Source organism: Pantherophis guttatus, chromosome 1, assembly GCF_059756535.1.
Source record: "Pantherophis guttatus breed Tessera chromosome 1, ASM5975653v1, whole genome shotgun sequence".
NCBI classification, from domain to species: domain Eukaryota; kingdom Metazoa; phylum Chordata; class Lepidosauria; order Squamata; family Colubridae; genus Pantherophis; species Pantherophis guttatus.
The window spans coordinates 40,943,308-40,965,819 of NC_142063.1; the positions used below are offsets into that span (position 1 = coordinate 40,943,308).

A 22,512-nucleotide genomic window follows, 5' to 3' on the forward strand; every position below is an offset into this window, starting at 1 on the left:
TAATGAAAAGGGGTGACATGATAGCAATGCTCCAATATTTAACAGCTGCCACAAAAAAGGGGGGGAGGGTCAACCTATTTCTCAAAGCACCTGAAGGCAGGACAAGAAGCAATGGATGGAAACTAATCAAGGAAAGAAGCAACTTAGAACTCAGGAGAAATTTCCTGACAGAACAATTAATCAGTGGAACAACTTGCCTCAAGAAGTTGTGAATGCTCCAACGCTGGAGGTTTTTAAGAAGAGATTGGACAACCATTTGTCTGAAATGATATAGGGCAGGGGTCTGCAACCTTAAGCACTCAAAGAGTCATTGGGACCCATTTCCCACAGAAAAGAAAACACCGGGAGCCACAAAACCTGGGTGGGAGTGGCCAACTCGATGTCACTCACTTCCACCAGTCACATGACACCCCCCTAGCCACGCCTACCCAGCCAGTCATTAGGGCAGAGAACCAGTTGTTAAAAAACACTGGGAACCACAAAAACCTTTTGACATATTTCTCTCTCCCCTCCCCTCCCCCCCACTCTCTCTCCCCCACTCACTGTATCTCTCTGTCTCTACCCTGGCCACTTCTCCATCCCCTGCCGCCACCCTTACCTTCTCAGGCCAGGCAAAGAGTGACTGGGAGCGGAGGGCGAAGGGTGGGGCCAGCCAGTGGTGGGATCAACCGACAGGGAGCCACAGCAGAGGATCCAAAGAGCTGCACGAGGCTCCGGAGCCGCAGATTGCTGACCCCTGGTATAGGGTTTCCTGCCTGAGCAGAGGGTTAGACTATAAGACCTCCAAGGTCCCTTCCAATTCTGTTATTCTGTTATAAATGAATGCGCTAAATAAATAAAGATTACCAACAGCAAAGCAAGAACTACTTAGGACATTTCCCAAAAGTAGATGATACGTTTGAAAAAGCAACTTTACTTGGCATGGCTGAAAATAGAAGGCAAGGAGAAGCCAGCTCCTGCATCTTTTCACACTAGGCAATTTAGCAGGTGGAGATGGGGGGGACACAGAATCAAACCACTGCTAATCAGCCTGAGACTCTGTCCTCTCTCCGGCCAGGCTGTTTAGGAAATAGACGCTTTTACAAAACGTGCTTCGGTACGTTTACTTCCTCTCTTAGGACAATCAAGCTCCAGATCGCTCTGGAGCTTGATAGCTACCAACTGTAACCGTTGCCATTGAAACAGATCCTGAGTGGGCCGGGGATTTAGCGAATAAGGAAGAAAAAAAATCCCTAGTCACTCAAACCATTGACCTAAAGGGGGATCCACTTTACAGCAACACTACCTGAGAGCAGCCTCCTCTGACATCCGATTTAGATCGCCTTGCAGCGCGGCCACATCCTTTCCTCGAAGAAAGCCTCCCCTAGGAAACTCGACTGGCTCTCAAACGTTCCTGTCTTACTCTCATGAGCGTCAATCTGCGTAGGAGCAATCTGTATCTTATTTTTTTTTTAAAGGAGAGTTTGGCCTCTCTGACGGAACCCTTCCCGCAGTTGAGCTCGCAGGGCGAAGCGCTGTCGGTTTTTCTTCTCCTCCTCGTTGTCCTCAGTTCCGGGGCTAGGGACGCCTTTCCTGATCGGAAGACGATCAGCGTCGCACGAGCTGTGGCTCTAGCTGATGCAATGGGGTTGCTCCTGCCGGAGAGCCGCTGAAAGAAGTGGGGATTCCGCGGACGGGTAAGGTAAAAAAAAAAAAAAGGCAGGTAAAAAGAGGCAGAGCGGGGAGGCCTCTAGCTATCTTGAAAAGTCGGCTGGGGATCGGAGGAAAAGAAAGGGAGATCTTTGGAGGAGGGGAAAAGAGAGAAAGAAGAACTGGATGTAGGGTTGGAAGGAAAAACCTGCTTCTTCTGCCTGACTTTCTGAGTTCGGTGTTAGGCGCTGTACGTATCTTTTTTTGCTTAGCCCATGTGTGAATACTAGGCCACCCTGACCAGGAGGTTGATCATTAAGATTTCAATATTTAAAGGACTTTTCAAGCTTTCTCGTTGAAATGCATACAATGGCCCTTTAAAGATGCCACGACGCTTGTTCCGCCCATATTGCAGATTCAACTGAAACTGAATCCTTGCCTAACATTGTCTAATGAGATCTTTGCAGATGTAATTTTCATATTCAGGGTACGATTTGGTTCCTTGTTCTCCTTTTTAAAAGATGTGTTTGTTTGCTTGTGTTTCCATGGTGGTAGACACTGGTGCAGTCCAGGTGCAGAAAAGGGAATGTGGGAAGCTGTTCTTATTAAAGCAGATTATTTTCAGCCCAGGTTTGTTGAAGTAAACTGACAGGATTCTGCTGGTGGCTAATTCTCGTTACCTGTAAACTGATGGTTTGGAGTTGTAATTGGGGCCATGTGAGGATGATGTATGCCCTGATGGTCAAATCTTGGAGAACTTGTCCTCAAATCTAAATAACAATATTGGATAGATACAACAATTGAATTGATTTAGTACAATGATACTGTACCAAAGCCATGACACAAAGTTAAAATTGATGTACTTTTCAAGAAATATACCGTAGTCATTGAATTGGAGGAAAGGCAATTATTCAGTGTGTCAAAGTTCAAAAAATAGCTAAAAAGCATTATAGAAAAGGTTATTTACTCATATTAAAGTAGGGAATTATTTGATTATGCAATTGTAGCTTCCATGTAAACATAAGATGTATGATGAGAAATACAATGAAATAATAAAAAATGGATTAAATGCCATATCACATGAGTTTTCTTCTTTCTTTTTCCTATGTGGCTCAACATCTTCACTGGAGCTGATAGTTCAGGAGCAAATGATGCAGATACAGGGGACAGGATTAATATCTTATACCCGCCAATGCCGTTTAATCAATAGACAGACATTTTGATTTTGCTTAGATACATAATGTACAAAAACTAAGTTAAAAGTAAATGTGTTTCTCACTTCATTCTAAAGATATTTTATCAGAAATAGAAAATCTGTTGTTCTCCAGGTATTATTGGAGTATAGATTCCATTATGCAATAGTGGTGAATATCTATAGCTTGGGTGTAGGATGAGGGTGGAAGTTCGTTGGTTGGTTTCTAAACGTTTCATTACCAGGCTAGGTAACATCCCCTAAATTCTGTAAAAAGGACATTCCCTAAATTTCACTAAAGATGTTACCTAGCCTGGTAACAAAACATTCAGAAAGCAACCCACAAGCTTGTAAAATGAACCTTCATTCTCAGATTCCATTATTCCTGACCACTGACCCCACTAGTTTGTGCTCAAGAATATGTGGCTCAGACAACCCCAATTAATTTCGAATATGATAGGCTATCAATGTCAAATTATGTCTGAAATAGGATTGGCTACTTCAGATGAAGGCAGGGCAAAAAAGGCTATGGAATATCTATCCTTGCTGACAAACAAGTTTTTAAAATGTAATGGTTTCCTGACATTGATTACAGTAACAGTATCATTGTTTTAAGAGAATTAAATTTACTAGTAATTGTGCTACTAATCTTATCAATAACTACAAATTGCCCTCGACTTACAACCCTTTTTTTGGCAACTATTCAAAGCTACACCACCACCGAAAAAAGGTAATATACAACCAGTCCTTGCACTTACGATTATTGCAATGGCTCCACAATCAACGTGATCAAAATTAAGGGCTTAGCAACTGGCATGGATTGTTGCAGTATTCCAAGGACATGTTTTCACCATTTGTGACTTTCCCAGCCAACAAGCAAAGTCAAACTGGCTGGAGGAAGCCAGTTTCACTTAATGACCATATCCTTCACTTATCCGCAGTGATTCACTTAAGAGCTGTAGGAAAAAAGATCATAAAATCAGGCATGACTTTCTTAATTGTCTTACTTAGCAATGAAAGTTTTGGGTCCAATTGTCATAAGTCAAGGGCTACCTGTAAACTAATTGTTTTTATGTAATTCATAGACAGACAGACAGACAGACAGACAGACAGACAGACAGACAGATAATAGATACTAATATTTATTATTTGTCTTATAGAATTCTCCAAGCTTGCTGTTTTGAAGTTTCTGGATAAAACATTATACGACGCACTTTGAATTAAAAATACAAGACTTTCCACACTCCTTAAAATGGCAGATATTCCAAATGGAAACTTTTGCTCTCTTAAGCCTCTTGAACTGTTTGAACAAATAGCTGCACAAGGAGAAAATGTCAGATCATTGAAATCCAAGAAAGCACCAAAGGTAAAGCAGTACTTTGTTAGTTGAAATTTTTATTTATATGTATATGTATCTGTGTGTGTGTGTATGTGTTTCACTCATTCATTCATTCATTCTGTGGAATCCACCTATATAAACATTTTAATAATTGCCTTGTAATAAAATTGTGTTACTACAAAATATTGAGTATTGAATTGTATGGGGGGGTTGTCTGTCATCATGCCACCATAATTGAATTTTAAGTTTCTTGATAAAATATAGTATTAAATCCAGAGCATTTCTTCTGTAAGCAAAAGTGCTCCTTATATTGTTCAAAGTGATTGAAAACCATCAAAGACTTTCACTGGACTAGTGAAAATTTTCTCTGATCCAGCTCTGTCCTTGGCTTCATTTCATCTAGTCACAAATAGTACTTGGATGAAATTGTCACAAACAGATGACTTACTTGTCTGCCCCCTGAGTCTCTCAAACCTTTTTCTTATTCCCCAGCAAGTTAATTACTAGTAAAAATGACAAAATGAGCAAGAACAAATTTAGAATTCATCATAGGATTTATTCAGTGACAATGCAATGTGTAAAGATTTTTTTGTTGTTTGCTTTCCTTTACTTAATATCTGTCTAGCCTATTTTCAATTGCTAAATCTTTACTGTAGATTTAGTAAAAAAAAAATTTTTTTTTACTAATGTTAAAAAAAGTTCTGCATTACATTCTATGGATAGTAGAACATAGTAAATGTTCTGCCTTACATTCTATGGATAAAATCAGTCAAATCTGTTCCAATCTAGATGAAATAGTTTTAACAGAATCTGTAAGAGCTGTAACCAATGAATGTATTATCTGTTCTAAGATGGATACAGTCTTGCGTTGTACAACTTAAGGTTGTGAATTAGCTGCTTAGAAAACTGAGAATTGCTACCTGCCCTTCGGATCTTTGCCCATTGTGGCATATGAAATCTTCCAAGCCTGAAGCAATTAGGTATATATTAGTATTAGTAAACATCTCAGTAATCAATGAGTTCCACTGTGATGGTGTGGTAGGAGAAGGCTGAGTGAAGTCAAAGATTTTGTGAAGGGGGAAATAACTTACTCCCTAGTGAAGAGTTTTTAAATGGAAAGCTTTTGTCTTACCAGAGACTAAAGGAAAAATCCTCCCCATATCTCTCAGACCCATGCAAAGAGTTATTTTTCTACCTTAGTCTCACAGAAACCCATTCAGGTTCTTGTATAACCCTACAGTTCTATAAAATCCAGGTTGAAAAATCTTAGACTGGATGTTATCAGGAATTTGGAGAGGGAAATGAAATTTTTCATTAAGTAGCAGACAGGAAGCTATTTTGCTCACTCTACCTCCAACTTTCATTCACTCGACCTAAAGGAAACTTAGGCTCAGGATTGTGCAGTTTGTGCTCCAACTATAACATGTCAGATATGATGCTCCAATAGGCGTGTGTGTGTATGTGTGTGTGTATACAATGCTTCCCCGAAAATAAGACCCTGTCTTATATTTTTTTGAACCCCAAAATAAGTGCTTGGTCTTATTTTCGGGGAGGTATTATTTTGGGGTGCGTGAAGGAAACCAGACTAAATAGCAGCAACCGGCTGTGCATGCATTTAAATATTTTCGGGGAGGGCTTATTTTCAGGGGGGTCTTATTTTATTGCATGCGCTCAAAAGCCCAATTGGGCTTATTATCAGGGGACGTCTTATTTTAGGGGAAACAGGAGCCTGAGTGGCGCAGCAGACTAATGCTACTGTTAAAGGTAGTATTTAGCTTCCAGCTGCCTGCAATTACTGCGAGTTCAATTCTCACCAGTCTCAAGGTTGACTCAGCCTTCCATCCTTTCTAAGGTAGGTAAAATGAGAACCTGGTTTGTGGGGGCAATAAGCTGACTTTGTATAAAATATACAAAAGTATGAAGGCTATTGCTTAATGCCTTGTAAGCCGCCCTGAGTCTCCGGAGAAGGGCGGCATATAAATCAAAATAAAATAAATAAAATAAATAAAAATACATACATACAGGAGTGAAATGCTACCTGTTTGGGCCGGTTCACCCAAACCGGTAGTAAAAAATGCTACTGGTTCGCCGAACCGGTAGTAAAAAATGTTTTTAAAAAAGTTCTGACGATCAGTTGATCATCGGAACTTTTTTTTTTTTTTTACTTTTTAAGCATTTTTTTATTATCAGTTCAGGTGAATAGGTAGTAAAAAAATGCTTTAAAAAAGTAAAAAAAAAAGGCTCGGACGATCACGATTTACTTTTTTAAAGCATTTTTTTACTACCTATTCACCCGAACCGGTAGTAAAAAATGCTTTAAAAAGTTTTTTTAAAGGTTCCCAAGATCGCGCACCACAGCTGATTCCCCCCTCCCGTTGTTCTACTTACTTCCCAAGCCTCCTTTTGGTGCCTACGGCACATGCGCACACATTTGTTGCAAACTGCGCATGCACACGCAGCGTGCGCATGCGCAGCCAGCAAACTGGTAGCAAACTGGTTCAGATTTCACCACTGCATACATATACACACACACATATGTATACACCTTAAGCAGGTGTGAAATCCAGCAGGTTCTAACAGGTTCTGGAGAACCGGTAGCGGAAATTTTGAGTAGTTCAGAGAACCGGAAAATACCATCTCTGGCTGGCCCCAGAGTGGGGAGGGAATGGGGATTTTGCAGTATCCTTCCCCTGGAGTGGGATGGGAATGGAGATTTTATAATTTTCTTCCCCTGCCACGCCCACAGAACAGGTAGGGAAAAAATTTGGATTTCACCCCTGATCTTAGGGTTGAACGGTGGAGTCCTTTGTGCTCTCTGAGCAATCAAACTCAGAGAATACCAAGGACTCCACAGATATGATAAACAGAGATAAGCAGAGTTTCAAGGGCAGGTTTTCTTCTTGGGTGATTACAAAAGCAGCTGTTCTTGATAAAGGCTAAGCCTAAATCAATGCAGGGCTGCCTTTTTCCCTCAGAGAGGTGAGCACTGTTTCTGCTCACCTCTCTGAATTTTGCAAAAAGGACATGCCCCGGTCACCTTTATTAAACAATGTCAACTTATTGGATCTAGAAATCATGTCTTCTCTCTAGCATAGCCTGCCTTGTGGAACAATATCCCCTCCCCCCCGCCCCCAAGATATTCTGGATGACCCCGAGCCCATTAGCCTTTTGTGAGTCACTGAAGACCTGTTTTCTCAGACTTTCAGGCCTGCAGGTTAGGCACGTTTTGTTACTGAGGTGATTGTAGGATTAGAATGAATCATTTACCATCCTGAACTAATGTTTTTCCCTGTTGGATTTTTAATCTTTGTGCACTATCCCAAGCCATATAGTGAATTAGGCATCATATTGTGAGGCGGGCAGACATATAAATAAAACATTCTGTAAAAATACTTGGATTTTGAAGAAAGACATGATAAACAAGTGAAGCAATTCAGTTCCAATCTTAAATGGAATACTTATAATAACCTTTCCTTTTTGGTTCCACTGTACCCATATGAAATAGATAAATATTTGTACCTGTTTTGCAAGTGGAAAAAGTGCAATAGAGGCCTTGAATGACGTGCTCAACATTACACAAGCAGATTGTTTGGCTGTAATTGTGATTTTGATAATTTTCTTTTGCTTTTTTTTTTTTTTTTTTAGAACCAGCTATTTCATTCCCATGCAGATTTTTGTCTTTGCACTGTAATTTCTATGCATGCTAAATGTTGAGAACATTGAATATGTATATATGTATATAGTTGCTAGGTTCAGTGTCTCTAAACTTAATTTATATGAATGCTGTTATGGTTTTTTATTATTTTATTCCCAGGATGAAATTGATGCTGCGGTTAAGTTGTTGCTTTCACTAAAAGTAACCTATAAAACAGCAACAGGTCAGGAATATAAAGCAGATTCTCCTCCAACAGATTTCACTCCAGTCAGTAACAGTCCAGACAATGTTGAAGAAGATGATTTTGTAGACCCCTGGACAGTGCAGACATCCAATGCAAAAGGAGTGGACTATGATAAACTTATAGGTGTGTGGGGTTCTATTACCTTAAAAAAACATATTTGTTTATTTATTACATTTATATGCCACCCATGTCGCTGTCTGAGTGGCTTAACAACATTCTAAAAGCGAAAGTACAGAATATTAAAAACATTGAAACATTAAATATTAATATAAATTAAGATTAAATGAGTTAGAAAGCGGAATACAATGGGGGTGGGGGATGTTGTTTGAAATACAGCACACTTACAAAGACTCTCTAAGGATGCTCTTTAGGCACTGCCCTATTTTTCCCATAGTCTTGAAGTTGTAAAAATTGGTTCTTCATTTTCAAATAGCACTTTTCATAAAATATTATCTTTCCCGGTTGCCAGATGGGGCACTAGCTTCAATTTCTGCAGGTGGGGTTTTATGACCGTGTCGTGGTTAAGATGCTAAAATTCATTGACCCTTGATCTGATTCAACTTCTATGCTTCTTTAATAGTCAAGATTCTCAGAGAAGCTTTATTAAGTTTCCTTTCCTTTTTAATTCCCTACTTTTATGGACAGCAGTGTAGGGATGTTTTTTCAGTTCAGAATTTTTAAAATCACGATTATGTTTAGATTCTAAAAATCATGGGATGTGACAGTGTCACTGGAATGGGGATAAGTAATATTAATAGCCCATTTTTATGTTACTATTTAAGGACTGAAACCAAATAATACAGCTGCTGTAGAGTTTAACTGTTCCTTCAAAAAGCAAAATATGCATTGTATTCAGTAGATTTTACAGCATAAATCTTAGGATATACTGTATATTCAGACATGAGGATGAAATTTTTACTGAATTATGACGGTAATATAGATTGAAACAGGTATCTTGAAATCTAATTAATTGCATAAGTAGACATGTTCTGTCAGCAAACAGTTATTGTACAGTTAATTTTCAAGTCAAGACCAGCTATCATAAGTAGGGATTTCAGGAGACCAATCAAATCGACAAGAATTTTTGACCTTTCATTTGAGATCAAGTGTAGTTCTCTTATGTGTTCATCATTTACACGTGGTACAACCTTTTCAAAACATTTCAGTTATTTTCCCATTTACTTTCTGAAGAATGGGGCTCTATGATGTACTATTCATTAATTTATTCACCATCATGTATAGACTTTAGCCTCTATTTCTGTTGTTTTCAGTTCGATTTGGCAGTAGCAAAATTGATAAAGACCTCATCAATAGAATAGAGAGAATTACAGGTCATAAACCACATCATTTTCTACGGCGAGGTATATTCTTTTCTCATAGGTAAGTATGCTTTATCACTAGCTTATTTGAACCAAACAAAATACCCTTTCTAAATGCCTCTTTCATTCATCTTAATATTTTGAGTACTATTCTACAAGCATCCCTATGAAAGAAAACTAAAACTTTGAGCATGAAATGGAAACTATGGTTCTACATTCCTTGTATTTCAAAACTAGAATGTTGTCACATGATATAAATTATGGCATAGTATTTTTTAAAATACAAAGTAATCACTAAAATGTGTTCATGTTGCTCTCATTTATTTTTATTTGACTGGGCATTTCCTTAAAAAGCATACAATTTTTCCTTATTTTCTTCCAGAGATATGAACCAAATTCTTGATGCCTATGAACAGAAGAAGCCATTTTACCTTTATACAGGCAGAGGTCCCTCATCTGAGACAATGCATGTTGGACACCTTATCCCATTTATGTTTACAAAGTAAGTAATTCTGCTAATTTTTTTTTTTTTAAATGTGATTAATTTCAGTGGTAGATGTTTGCATTATGCTAATTGCTGAGATCTGGAATTAGGAGATGGAGGTTGAGATCAATATACAGAAAAGTTTACAGAAGTATCATTTCTTTGTTGTTGTCTCTTCTGGAAACAACTCTTGAACTTTAGTATACTCTCCTGAACTGTGCTGTATATAAGGTACTTTTGTGGGAAGGGGAAATCACCCCAAATTGGATACAAATATTTTTAATGCATACATGTTTCTGCTCATTAAAAATATTTGCATCCAATTTTGGCTTCAGTTTATATAGTGCTCCATTTCCAGAGGTTCTTGAAAGATTTACAAGGTATCAGTATTGTAGAATTCAAAATCTATTAATCCTAAACTTAGTTAATACAATGACTCCCATAAAGACTGCTCAAGAGCATTCCTGTCAGGTGCTGCCTTATTCCAGAAATCAGCCAGGTACTCAATTATGCATCAGTTTGAAACCAACAAGTTTCATTTAAGGATTGGAGATAAGAGGAACAATTATTATTTGAGATTGTTCAGGCAGTTTGTTGTTTTTACACAGGCAGGGCAAAGTATTTATTAATATCTGTCATAGCATGACCCAAGTATGGTATGTATGGTATCTAGAGACATAAGTTATGTCTAATGCTGCAGAGGGAAAAATGAAATATTTGATTCCCAAAATCTGAATATCAAACTTAAGTACTGTAATTGCATGAGTTGTCCAAAATAATTGCTGCTGTAGGAAAATTACATGCATAATTAAGCACAATAAAATCAAATATTAGAACTCAAGGTACAATGTATTGATATGATGTGGAGAAAATGTTTCAGTTATGTACAGTAGTATTCATAGAAATAAACTAATTGGCATTACTAAATAGATTTGTATTTTAAGATGAAAGCTACTACTATGCAGGAAGAAGGTACTATCATTCCAAGGAAGCATGAACATCTCCAAGGACTGGGCAGGAAAATGAATATTTGTTTGTCATGGCATCATCACCTAAATGACATGTCTAATGTACTTGCTTCAAATGTCATAAAATAATTATGCAGTCATATCATTTACACTGTAATACAAAGATACATATATTATTTTGATGTCAACATGGCTTGTTATACATATCAGTTACAAGATAAACTACTTCCACAATTTATCATATACATGTATTTTTCTTGCAAAATAATTATATATGCATTACGATATTATTATTAGCATATTCATAGGCAGGTGTGTATCTATGTACAAAAAGTATACTCAAATAAATGTTGCTGACTGAGAAAATATTTGTCCAAAGGTTACACAAGTGATAGTAAATAAGTTTATTAACTTGTCGTTTGCATATCACATTATTTAACTAGAAATTACCTTGAAACACTTGTTTTGTGTAAACTTGTTTTGTTTCTTACTAGGTGGTTACAAGAAACATTTAATGTTCCATTAGTCATTCAAATGACTGATGATGAGAAATATTTGTGGAAAGATCTGACCATTGAGAAAGCCTACCAGTATGCTATAGAAAATATCAAGGACATAATAGCCTGTGGATTTGACATTAATAAAACTTTTATCTTTTCTGATTTCTCTTATATGGGGTAAGGATCTCATTTTTTATAATTGAATGATCAAAATTAGTCATTTTGAGGTAATATTAAACTATCCAGCAACCTTAACACAGTTCACAGCTTCTTTAACCAATTTTCTTTCAGGAAATCTAATACATAATATGGCATGTGTCAGTTTTAGAAAGAACACTGCTTAAAAAAACTTTTTGAAATAAAAGCCATCAAAGAATATTCTTCTACAGAATACCGTATTTTTCAGAGTATAAGACGTACCGGAGTATAAGACGCACCTACCTTTTTTGGTGAGGAAAAGAAGAAAAAGAAATCTCCCTCTGCCTCTGAGCAGTTTTGCCTCGTTACAGCAAATAGCCTGCTTTACTTTCATTTTCGTTTTCAGCATAGTTTGATTAGCACAAGGGAAAAAAAATCTGCTCCAACAATTTACCTCTTTGCAGCAAGCAGCAGAGCCCTGGCAAAACAGCTGAGAGCAAATCAGCTGAGAATCAGGAGGCCGATCCAATCAACTTGTGCTAATTAGGCTGTGCTGAAGCTGAAAAGAGCTGGGTTTTTTTGCTGTTTGCTTGCAAGGAGGTAACTGCTGTGAGGCAGAGGCCGAAGGGTGGGGGCCAGTGGGTGGGTGGGACTATATTTGGTGTAAGACGCACCTAAATTTTCACCCCCTTTTAGGAGGGAAAAGGATGCATCTTATACTCCGAAAAATATGGTAATTCTGTTTTGAGTTATTGCCGTTAAAAGTATGTTTGATGACCCTTTATTTCTTTATCATACTAACGAGTCATTTGAAGAGATTCAAATGTCATGACTGAAATGTAATTCTTACATTTTATTGCATTAAGGGGAATAAATAGAGCTACAGCAGTACTTGAAATTCTTTCAGCTTTAGAAGAAACAGTATTTTATTCAAAGAAAAAAGTTCTTAAATTGTGCTGTGTATATTGTTTGGCTAGGCTCTGAAAAGCCATCTTGTGGTTTTCTACAGAATTTTAACATTCTAGGATTGCAAACTTTGAAGGTATAATATATTAAACTCTTTGAGCTGACCTGGCCCAATTCCTGGAGTGCCCTTTGCCAGGCTGCATTGACCTGATGAACACAGCAGAATGAGTTCTGCTAATATCTTGTGGTCATTAATAGCTTTGGAGGGTGAAAACTGAAACAACTTTGCTTGTTGAAATCAGTTGGTGATCCTTTATCCGAAAAAAAAAAATAGAATGAAAAAAGTATGACAGCTCTTTGTGGGTTAAATACAATATGAAACATAATAAATCTGTATAAGCTTATAAGCACTTTATAGTAAAGTGAAATCTATAATAAAATAATTTGGAAATGCTTCATGAAAAAGCTAAAGTAACTTAAGTTTTATTTAAACTTAATTCTGAATACAATATATTAAACATCCAAGTTTTGTCATACCTGATTGCAATATTGACTACGAGCATTCTCAAGAACACAGTCTTCTCTGTGTTGAGATTTGAGATTTTGATTTCTCTGCCCTTTTCCCAGGACAAGCGTAGGCTTCTATGAAAATATTGTTAAAGTTCAAAAGCATGTGACATTCAACCAAGTGAAAGGAATCTTCGGTTTTACAGATAGTGACTGCATAGGTGAGTTACGATAGAATTCTATTAACTAATTAATACAAGATATTGGAAACAACAACTTACTTGAAGTTCTGATTCAAAAAAGCAAAACAGTGAAATACAGTGCTTGAATCTTGGACTAATGCCAGGGACAGCAGTTTCAAATTTCACTTAACCATGAAGAATCCCACAGATGATGAACTTTGCTTTATATGCTTCACGGTATTTTTCTGGAGATATTATTAATGTAGAAAATATCCTTAGTTTTTGGAGGGGGTTGTGAGGGTGGATATGAAATAAAAATGTCTTAAGTAAATTCACTGGAGGCATCTTTGCTTTATAAGCATAGTATACATATACATATACATTTGTTATAGTTGTAATCTACTATAGATGGAGAATTTCAGATATAGGCTGAACTACAGCTCACAACATCTTCAAACACCATTACTAATGGTGAGGGTACTTGTGAACTTGATGGTCTCAGATTTTTCCGTCCTGTACTTGAACCTGGGAGATTGTCATTTCTGCTTAAATAATGTTTAGACAGTTAAAATATGGTGTACAGAAAAGGAAAAGAATACTTCAGTTATTGAAATGGTTCCAAGATCATAACATCAGGTAAAAATCACCGTCACCAAGTAACAGCTATTTTACACAACAGCTTCAATTGTTATGCTTCAAATTACTATCTAAGATTTTAAAATATTTATTTGCTCGCATGTTGCCTGCTAAATGTTTAATTCTGAAATATATTTATATACATTCTTTACATGTAATAAGTTATTTAACTTTAGGCCTCTCTTAACTAGCATTTCTTATAACATTGAAATCTAATTTCTGTGTTTAACTAATCTATTTTTCATTATGTTTTACTGGACAAATGAGTATTTTGTGCTTTCCTAGGAAAGATAAGTTTTCCTGCTATTCAAGCAGCTCCATCCTTTAGCTCATCATTTCCAGAGATCTTCAACAATAGGAAGGATATCCAGTGTTTGATCCCATGTGCAATTGATCAGGTAAGAAAGCTACTAGAGATGTTTTAAACAACTTCCATCAAATCCATTACAAAAAGTGAGAGTAACTATTAGAGCTAGATATAAATTCTGCAGATCTCTAGCTGCAGCTTGCGTTTAATCCATGTTTCTATCCTTTTTACACAATTTAATTTAAGGAAATTTAAGTTTTCCAACACTTTGTGCCATTTGTAATGCTCTTCCTCTCCTGATTTACAGTTGCAAGAAAAAGTATGTGAACCCCTTGGGATTACGTGGAGTTTTGCATGAATTGGTCATAAAATGTGCTCTGAACTTCATCTAAGTCACAACAATAAAAAAACACAGTTTGCTTAAAATAATACTACACAAACATTAGATGTTGCCATGGTTTAATTGAACATAACATGTAAACATTCACAGTGCACTGCACGTAATCCCAAGGGGTTCACATACTTTTTCTTGCAACTGTACGTTATAACAGGTTCATGATGTGATGCTTTTTGTTCTGGGTTTTTTTCCCCCCCTTGTTTTTAGGATCCCTATTTTAGAATGACAAGAGATGTAGCTCCTCGGATTGGCTTTCCCAAGCCAGCATTACTGCATTCTGTCTTCTTCCCAGCTTTGCAGGGAGCACAAACAAAAATGAGTGCTAGCGATCCTAACTCCTCCATCTTTCTTACTGATACACCCAAGCAAATCAAAACAAAGGTAAGAGACCAGTGCTGCACACAGGTTGTGTTGCTATTGAATTCCAGCTTGCTGCTTTGTCTTCACAGACTATTCATTTCAGCTCTACATTTTTTCTACAATTTTTCCCCAAAGAACGTTGTAGCAAATATTGAAAACTATATTCTTAAGCAGGCTGAGCCTTAAATACTTTACACTAATCATGTGTCTTTGCACTGCAAGCTAAAGTAACAGCAATATTTAATGTACTAAGGATCCTGCGACTGACTGTCTCTCTATGGCCCCATGAAATCATTTGACAGTTGCTAGACCAATTATCAAGGTGTGTAATCCCAGTCTGCTTGGCTTTAAGGAGCGTGGGCTTCCCTCATCAGCCATGTTTTGCATATCTCGTAACATGCAATTGTCATACCCTGGAGGAGATTGCACGTGACCCTTTGCAAAGTAACACCAATATGATATTTGGACAAAAATGAATCACAGAACAGGTTTAATAGGAAAAAACATAATTCTTAGATGTGTAATATCTAAAATACTTCAGGGTTTTTTCCACTTGTTTCTGTTGCCATATTTGAATATGTTTTTCCTCAGTTACAAAAAAATTCGAAATAAACGGTTTAATCTTCAAATTGACAAAGATCACTCGATTCTATCTTTTTCTGGATCATTAGCATAATTTTATGTTTTATCATTTTAACATTATCATAAAGATGCAAAGGAAAATCCATAATGCAACCCAACATATTGGTGGTGCGTGGAAAATGTAACTCACTTTTGATTAATATGCTCTTATTTGTTTTTGATTAGATGTGTCCTTCTTTACTTTGCAATTTTGGCATACTATATGCTACCTGAAGCTTATATAAGATTTAACTGTAATATGTTGATTAATATTGAAAAAAATCTATACATGCTGTTTATTATATATAAAGTTTACTTTATATAAAAGCTTTCCCCCACATGCATGTACATATTCTTCTATCTTGCTCCAGATTAATAAGCATGCCTTCTCTGGTGGCAAAGACACTGTTGAAGAGCACAGGCAATATGGTGGCAATTGTGATGTAGATGTGTCTTATATGTACCTCACCTTCTTCCTTGAGGATGATGACAGATTAGAACAAATTAAGCAGGTAATTGCCATCTTCTTTTTGAAATGTTCTGTTCATCTTGAAAAATATTCAGAGATGATTATCATGGTTCGGTACCCCAAGGAGCCAGATTCCTGAGCCAAACTATAAAGATTTTTTTTCTTAAAGCATTTCATTCATAAAATATAAAATTTATATTTTTCATCTATACATTTAATATTGTTTCCTCTGAATACAGCATAATTATTTAAAATAAAAGGTAGTTACTTTTTTATATTTAAATTGTGCCTTGTCTCCAAGGCATTCAAGGTGGTGTACATGGTGCTCCTCTCTTCCTCTTTATAGCACTAGCACTTAGACTTATATACCCCTTCACAGTGCTTTTACAGCCCTCTCTTAGCGGTTTTACAGAGTCAGCCTCTTGCCTCCAGCAATCTGGCTCCTCATTTTACCAACCTCGAAAGGATAAAAGGCTGAGTCAACCTTGAGTGGTGAGATTCAAACTGCTAAATTGCAGGCAGCCATACTAGCCTGCAGTTCTGCATTCTAACCATTGAGCCACCACGGCTCTTTATCCCAAACACTAAACGGTTGTGAGAATGATTGGCCCAAAGTCATTCAGTCAATTTCCATGTCTGAAAGTTGAATTGATCCTATGTCTTTCCAGTCCTAAAAACACTGCCCTGGCTAACATTCAGGGAGTTGGAAGGAGCTCCTGAGTCATCAAATTGCACCTCCAATCCACTATCTTGTGCCTAAAGTATCCCTTTCTATGATGTTGTATAAGACCTTCAGAGAAAATGATACTTCTAGTTAAGAAAGGCAGCGTGCTTCCCATGTCCGCACAGTACCTTTCAGGAGATTAGCAGGAGATGTTATTGGATATGACCATTCCCTCTGACTGTGACATTCTTTGGCAGGCTTACACAAGTGGAGCCCTGCTGACAGGAGAACTCAAGAAGGTGTTGATTGAAACTCTTCAGCCCTTGATTGCGGCTCACCAGCAAAGGCGAAAGCAGATCACTGATGAAATGGTGAAGGAATTCATGACCCCACGGAAGCTGGCATTCGACTACTAATTCTACAACTGCATGTTAATTTATCAGTACATAAAGATCACATGTTATTGTACTTCATTGTTCTTTTTTTTTTTTTGCCTTAATTATGTACAGGCATAAAGAGCACTGCTTTTAATTATTAAATTATTCATATTCAATTAATGGTTATGTGAGAAAACTATGTGTCTGTACTTGACACATGAAACAGAAATTAATTGTAGATAATATTTGGACTTTATAGGTTAGCATGGTAATTTATTTCCTGGTGAAGTTTGTTTTTCCATAAAATACCTAGTTTCAATGAACATGTTGATAGGAAGAAAATTGACTTAATAAAGAATCCAACTCTCTGGAACATTTTTATATCAAGTAGGATTTCCTGTTTTATCTCTAACTTTACTCTAAATTCTATGTTACAGACAATATATTTTCAAACATCTCATTATACTAATTATGGTTCTGTCTTTCTAAAATTGTAAAGTATTCATGTGTTTTACAGTCAAAAGAATATGATGGCTTGAAAGACAGAACAGTTTATTCTTTGAATGATATCTAGCTGGGAAATAGTCAAAGTATACTGAAATTTTAATTGACTTTTGCCAAATCATGGTACATAGTATTTCTAACCAAAAAAACCCAATTATTTCCTAAGAGCAATAAGAAATTTACCAGAGTAGAAATTGTTCTCCTCTTGTCTTTGTTTCCAAGCATCCGGAATGCTCTAGTTATGTCAAGCTATTCCATGATATCAGTGAAGTTTAGATCTCAAAGGATATGATTGTTTCTGTTTTGCTTTGTTATATCAAATGACTATATTTCTAGTGTAATGGTTCAACAAAAAGTAATCTTCAGAATGTAGCTTATCGTATCTCCTATATATAGATTCTTGGCTTTGGATGCAAACAGTAATAATGATTCCATTGTTTTTCTATTAAATAAAATAATAGAGGTTGAAAGGAACCTTGGAGGACTTCTAGTCCAGCCCCTGGCCCACTGCAGGAATCCTCATACCATCCTGGACAAAGGGTATCCAATCTTTTCTTTAAAATTTCCAGTGATGGAGTACCTTCATCAAACTTCAGGAGGCAGGCTATTCCACTGCTTAACAGCTCTTACAGTCAAGAAATTCCTCCTTATTTCCAGTTTGGATCTCATTAGTAAAACAACTCATTTTGGGTTTTTTCTTATCCTCAGATTCTGTGGAAAATAAATCCACACATTTTGCCCCATGACATTCTTTCATGTATTGGTAGACTGCTGTCATGCCTTGCCTTAGCTCTCTTTTCCTTATGCTGAAAAGACCAAATTCTTCATAGGATTTCGCCTCTGTGCTCCTTACCATATTTGTTCTTCTTCTTTATCGTCTCCAGTTCCTCAGCATTCTTTTTATATTATGGCAATTAGAACTGCAGTATTCCAGATGCAATCTGACCAGTTCAGCATATAGTAGTACTATTACTTCTCATGATCTTGACATTATATGTCTATTTACACAGCCAAAAAGTGCATTGGCCCTTTTGGCAGCTGTGCCGTATTGCTTAACCTGTAGTTTATCGAGACATCCAGATCCCTTTTCCTCCTAAGATAAGTTCAGAACCTTAACATTTGGTCATCACTGAACATTTTTTGGATGGGGGTTCAATGTTCAAGTTTTTCAAGACCCTTTTGAATCTTTTGCCTGTCTTTTGTGGTGTTAACAATCTCTCCCAGCTTTGTTTCATTGACAAATTTCATGAGCATTCTTTCTATTCTCTCATCTAAATAATTTGCAAAGATATCAAAGAGTATTGGGCCCTGAAAGAACCCTGAGATATCCACTGCATACCTCTCTTCAAGGGAACATAGACCCATTCAGGACCACATGGTGGCTGCAGTCATTTGGCCAACTGCCAATGCATTTAGTAGCGAGACCATCCATCTCACATTATCCCAGTTTATCAAGAAGGAGGTAATGTAGGAAAGATTATGAAGAATCAGATGAGATATCTCTACTGATCCAAAAACGTTTAATTCAATGTTCTAGTAGTATTGATGAATCGGGGAACAACAATCCTGATTTGAACTTGAAGGAAGTCAATAGAATTGTTCTATGCTGCTGCTGCCCGTGATTTGACATTTTTCTTTTATAGCAGCAAATCCTGTGAAATAACATATGTATATATTTGTGCAAAGCAATGTACAAGAAGTGAGATTGTATAAGACTGTAATGTTTACAACTCAGGAAGGCTCTGTTCCATAGATATTTGCTCACATTATTTCTATGCCTTAGCAGCATTTCTAAAAGCTATTTGTGTTTTTAAAAAAAATTCATATCCAGACTATTTCTTGTTTAATTTTGTAATAGGATATGTTTTATGCAACAAAGGTTGTATGATAATAGAATGTTTCTTTATTCCAGCTTACTTTTTCTGCTTGAGTGAAAAAAAATACTTTTCAGGAAAATAGAGCATTTATGCATTAAATCTCTCTGAAAAATCCATACATTAATATGCATTGATTTGGGAATTGGTTTTATACCACCACTCCCCAATTAGCTGTGAATTGGAATTAGGATTGATTTTAGTTTTGCTGACAAAAATAAAAGCCCCTGGGAACAAGAGAATGGGTGGAAATGTAAATGACATCAGGACAAATTAATCTGAAGATTGCTCTCACCCCTTCAAGAGAAACTGTTTTTCTTGTTAATTTTTTTATAACACAGTACTTGACTCTATTCTGTCTTTCTGTCCAGTTGACTCTTGCCTTTTCGCCATCCAGTTTTGTTCTCCCTTCCACCACCCAAAAACGCAATTCTCTTCTTTTCCCAGTACAACTCTTTTCCCTTCAGTCTTATTTTCATGCTGGATTTGGATTTAAATTTATTATTTTGGTTCTTTTTGCTGGAAAGAGAGGAGGGCATGTGTGTTATATGTGAAAATATGAAATGTGGAATCAATTTTCTATATGAGGTTATTCTCTTAATATAAATTTATCATTTTGCCTCATCTTAACTTTTCTGAACTATAGATTTTGACATACATACATATAAGGGTATCAGATGCACCTATGTATTCGGCACAAATAATCTTCAGGGCTGCTTTAGCTGAAATTGTCAATCCTAGGCTGACTAGATAGAGAATTTGGAAACGTTAATCACTTCCTTTTTTTTCTTTATGTGGGTTTGTCTAGATTGTCTGAAGTTCAGGTTCCTCTTCCTTTTGAGTAGGTATGGTACATATTAATGCAGCATATATGGAGAAATAACTTCAATTACTTACTGAATTACTTCAATAAGTAATTCCAATTACTTATTGTACATCTGCTTTGGGGCAAAAAAAAAGAAATTGGCACAGTTATGTTGAGTAAATAATGGAGATTAGAGAGAGAGGGAGAGGGAGGTGGAGGAAGATACAGTGGTGGGGAGAAAGATGGAATGAGTGTATTCAGTGTACATTTGTGCATTTATATTTTCTTTTTCACTTTTTCTTCAATAGTACTATTGTTAAAAGTCCCACTTAAAAATAACAGAAAATTACCATACTTGATCATTTTGTAGAACGACTTAGTAATAAAGACAATTCCTAGGTGATGTACAATAAAACTGTAAGATCTTGTGGAACACAATTTCACCATACATACATACAAATACACACACATGCACACATGCAAATAAATCAAAAGCTGTAAAGTTCTTTAAATTTGCTAGTGTGTCTCTTCTTACAGCAAGTTATTGTAAATAGCAAACTGTTATACATAGTAAATATGCATGCTGTTCAACCTGGTGGCCTCAATATATTGTAATGTTGATATGGTTCCCTAATGCCAAATTCCTTAAAAATGTGTAAGTATCACAATAAATTTTACAGTTTATAAAACAGCATTTTGAATTGAATAAGATAGTTAAGATGTACATGGAATCCAGTTAAGGGTTTCAAAGTGATTCTTGTAAAAGATCCTGAAAAAGCATGAACCTTTTTATTCAACATCTTGTGGATTATCACCAAAATCTGTACTATATACCGAAAATTAAATTAGGTAGGTTTTGTTTGTCTAATGACCTTGCGATTTTCCTATTTCTGAAGACATCTGTGTTGTTTTATTACCAATGAATGGAGCAAAATCAACGCAAATTTTTACAATTCAGTATTTGGAGGTGCAACAATGTCTTTATCACCTGCACATTTTCTGTATCAACTTTAATAAGCAAGTTGCATAGTACAGCAGTTCGTGTTCTTATTTGTTTGAATGGAGAGACCTAAAAGGAATAGATACATACTTTAAGTAAGGTTTAAATGGTAGCCATGCAGGGGTGAGTTGTTACAAAGAGGAGAAAAGCTGTGTCTTTTAGAAAAATAGGTCAACAAAATGCAGCATTAGATGGGGCCATTTTGAGAGTTTCTTATTCTCAGATCAGAGCATTGGTCCTGTCAACCTAATGCTTTCTGCTCACCAATTATTCATCACTTAATTTAATTGCTTTGGGCAAATCTAACTCTAGATATAAGGAATCTCTTTCCAAAGTTTCCTTGAGGTGCTGCCTCTTATATAAATTATTATGGTAGATAAGTGTGAACCGGGGTTGGGGAGAAACTTGTTATGTCCCACAATGTCCTTTGCATAGCCTAACTTCAGAACAATGTGGAAAGTAAGCTACATAATACTTTTTATAGGGGTGCAGAACAGGTGTTCGGGCTGGATCTTGCAGGGGCATTGTTATCTCAGATGATATTCAAGACAGCAGCATGGTAATATCAATCATAGCTTTGTCTACTGTTAAGAGAAAACAGAAGATTTAAAGTAGAAGACAACTTCTCTTTTTCTATCGCACAGGGTCCAAAGGAGGGGTGAAATCTACTTACCTTCCCTACCGGTTCAGAAGTGCACGCGCTGCACACATATGCATGACATCGTCACATATGATTTTTGGCCCTCTGCACTTGTGCAAAACCTGTGCATGCACAGAGGATCAAAAAAGGGTTACTTCCTGGTTAAAACCAGGAAGTAACAACGTCCGGGTGGGTGGGCAGACCCTCACGCTGCCGCCGCTACCAGTTCACCGAACCATGCACCACTGCCGCTACTGGTTCACACGAGCCGGGCAGAATCGGCAGGATTTCACCACTGGTCCAAAGGTGATTTATATACATTTCTTGGACAGACAGTTGTAGTTGAATCACAATCATAAAAGGAGTGAATCAAGCAGAAAACAAAAGGAGTAAGTCATGAATACATCTCCAAAGCAGAATGAAAAAGAAGATTGACAGGGCTACAATGCTTTCTCCTTCAAGAGCAGTAGATGCTAATAAGAGCATTGACAGATACAGAGCGCCCTAGGGCAGCATTTCTCAACCTTGGCACTCAACCACTAAGTAGTAGACACTTCAACTCCCAGAATAATTCCCCAACCAAACATCTTAAAATTGCCAACGTTGAGAAACATTGCTGTAGGGCGGGGTTTTCCAACATGAAAAGGATGTTCTTGAGATTACAGTATATGAGAGAGAAAAGGCAATTTTTTTAAAAAAAAATGCATAGCTGATTTTTCCTCACTAGAGTTTTGCCTCTTCATCAGGAGTTGTGGGAATTGTTTTTTTTACTAGTGCACACTATGGCTTGAAAGA

The 22,512-nt window shown here is 36.7% G+C and overlaps 2 protein-coding genes across 4 annotated transcripts in view; one reads left to right on the forward strand and one right to left on the reverse strand.

The window, feature by feature from the left end:
* Positions 1-1,412, reverse strand: part of WDR25 (WD repeat domain 25) — a 68,886-nt gene extending 67,474 nt beyond the window's left edge. Inside the window, exon 1 of one of the 2 annotated variants that reach the window (XM_034418470.3) lies at positions 1,286-1,412. In XM_034418470.3, coding sequence (XP_034274361.2) covers positions 1,286-1,308 — 23 coding nt within the window. In that variant the 5' untranslated portion in view covers positions 1,309-1,412. The other variant, XM_034418471.3, reaches the window with a different exon arrangement.
* Positions 1,366-20,766, forward strand: WARS1 (tryptophanyl-tRNA synthetase 1). Of its 2 annotated transcripts, none has more exons than XM_034418472.2 (11): positions 1,366-1,676; positions 3,982-4,187; positions 7,975-8,182; positions 9,331-9,439; positions 9,761-9,880; positions 11,325-11,507; positions 13,002-13,102; positions 13,985-14,097; positions 14,611-14,784; positions 15,756-15,896; positions 16,775-20,766. In XM_034418472.2, exons 2-11 carry the CDS (start codon positions 4,074-4,076, stop codon positions 16,931-16,933), a joined length of 1,422 nt encoding a protein of 473 aa, XP_034274363.1. In that variant the 5' UTR covers positions 1,366-1,676; positions 3,982-4,073; the 3' UTR covers positions 16,934-20,766. The 2 variants fall into 2 exon arrangements, with proteins under 2 accessions (XP_034274363.1, XP_034274364.1); XM_034418473.3 differs by having other exon boundaries at positions 1,386-1,681.
* Positions 20,767-22,512: the final 1,746 nt, after the last annotated feature.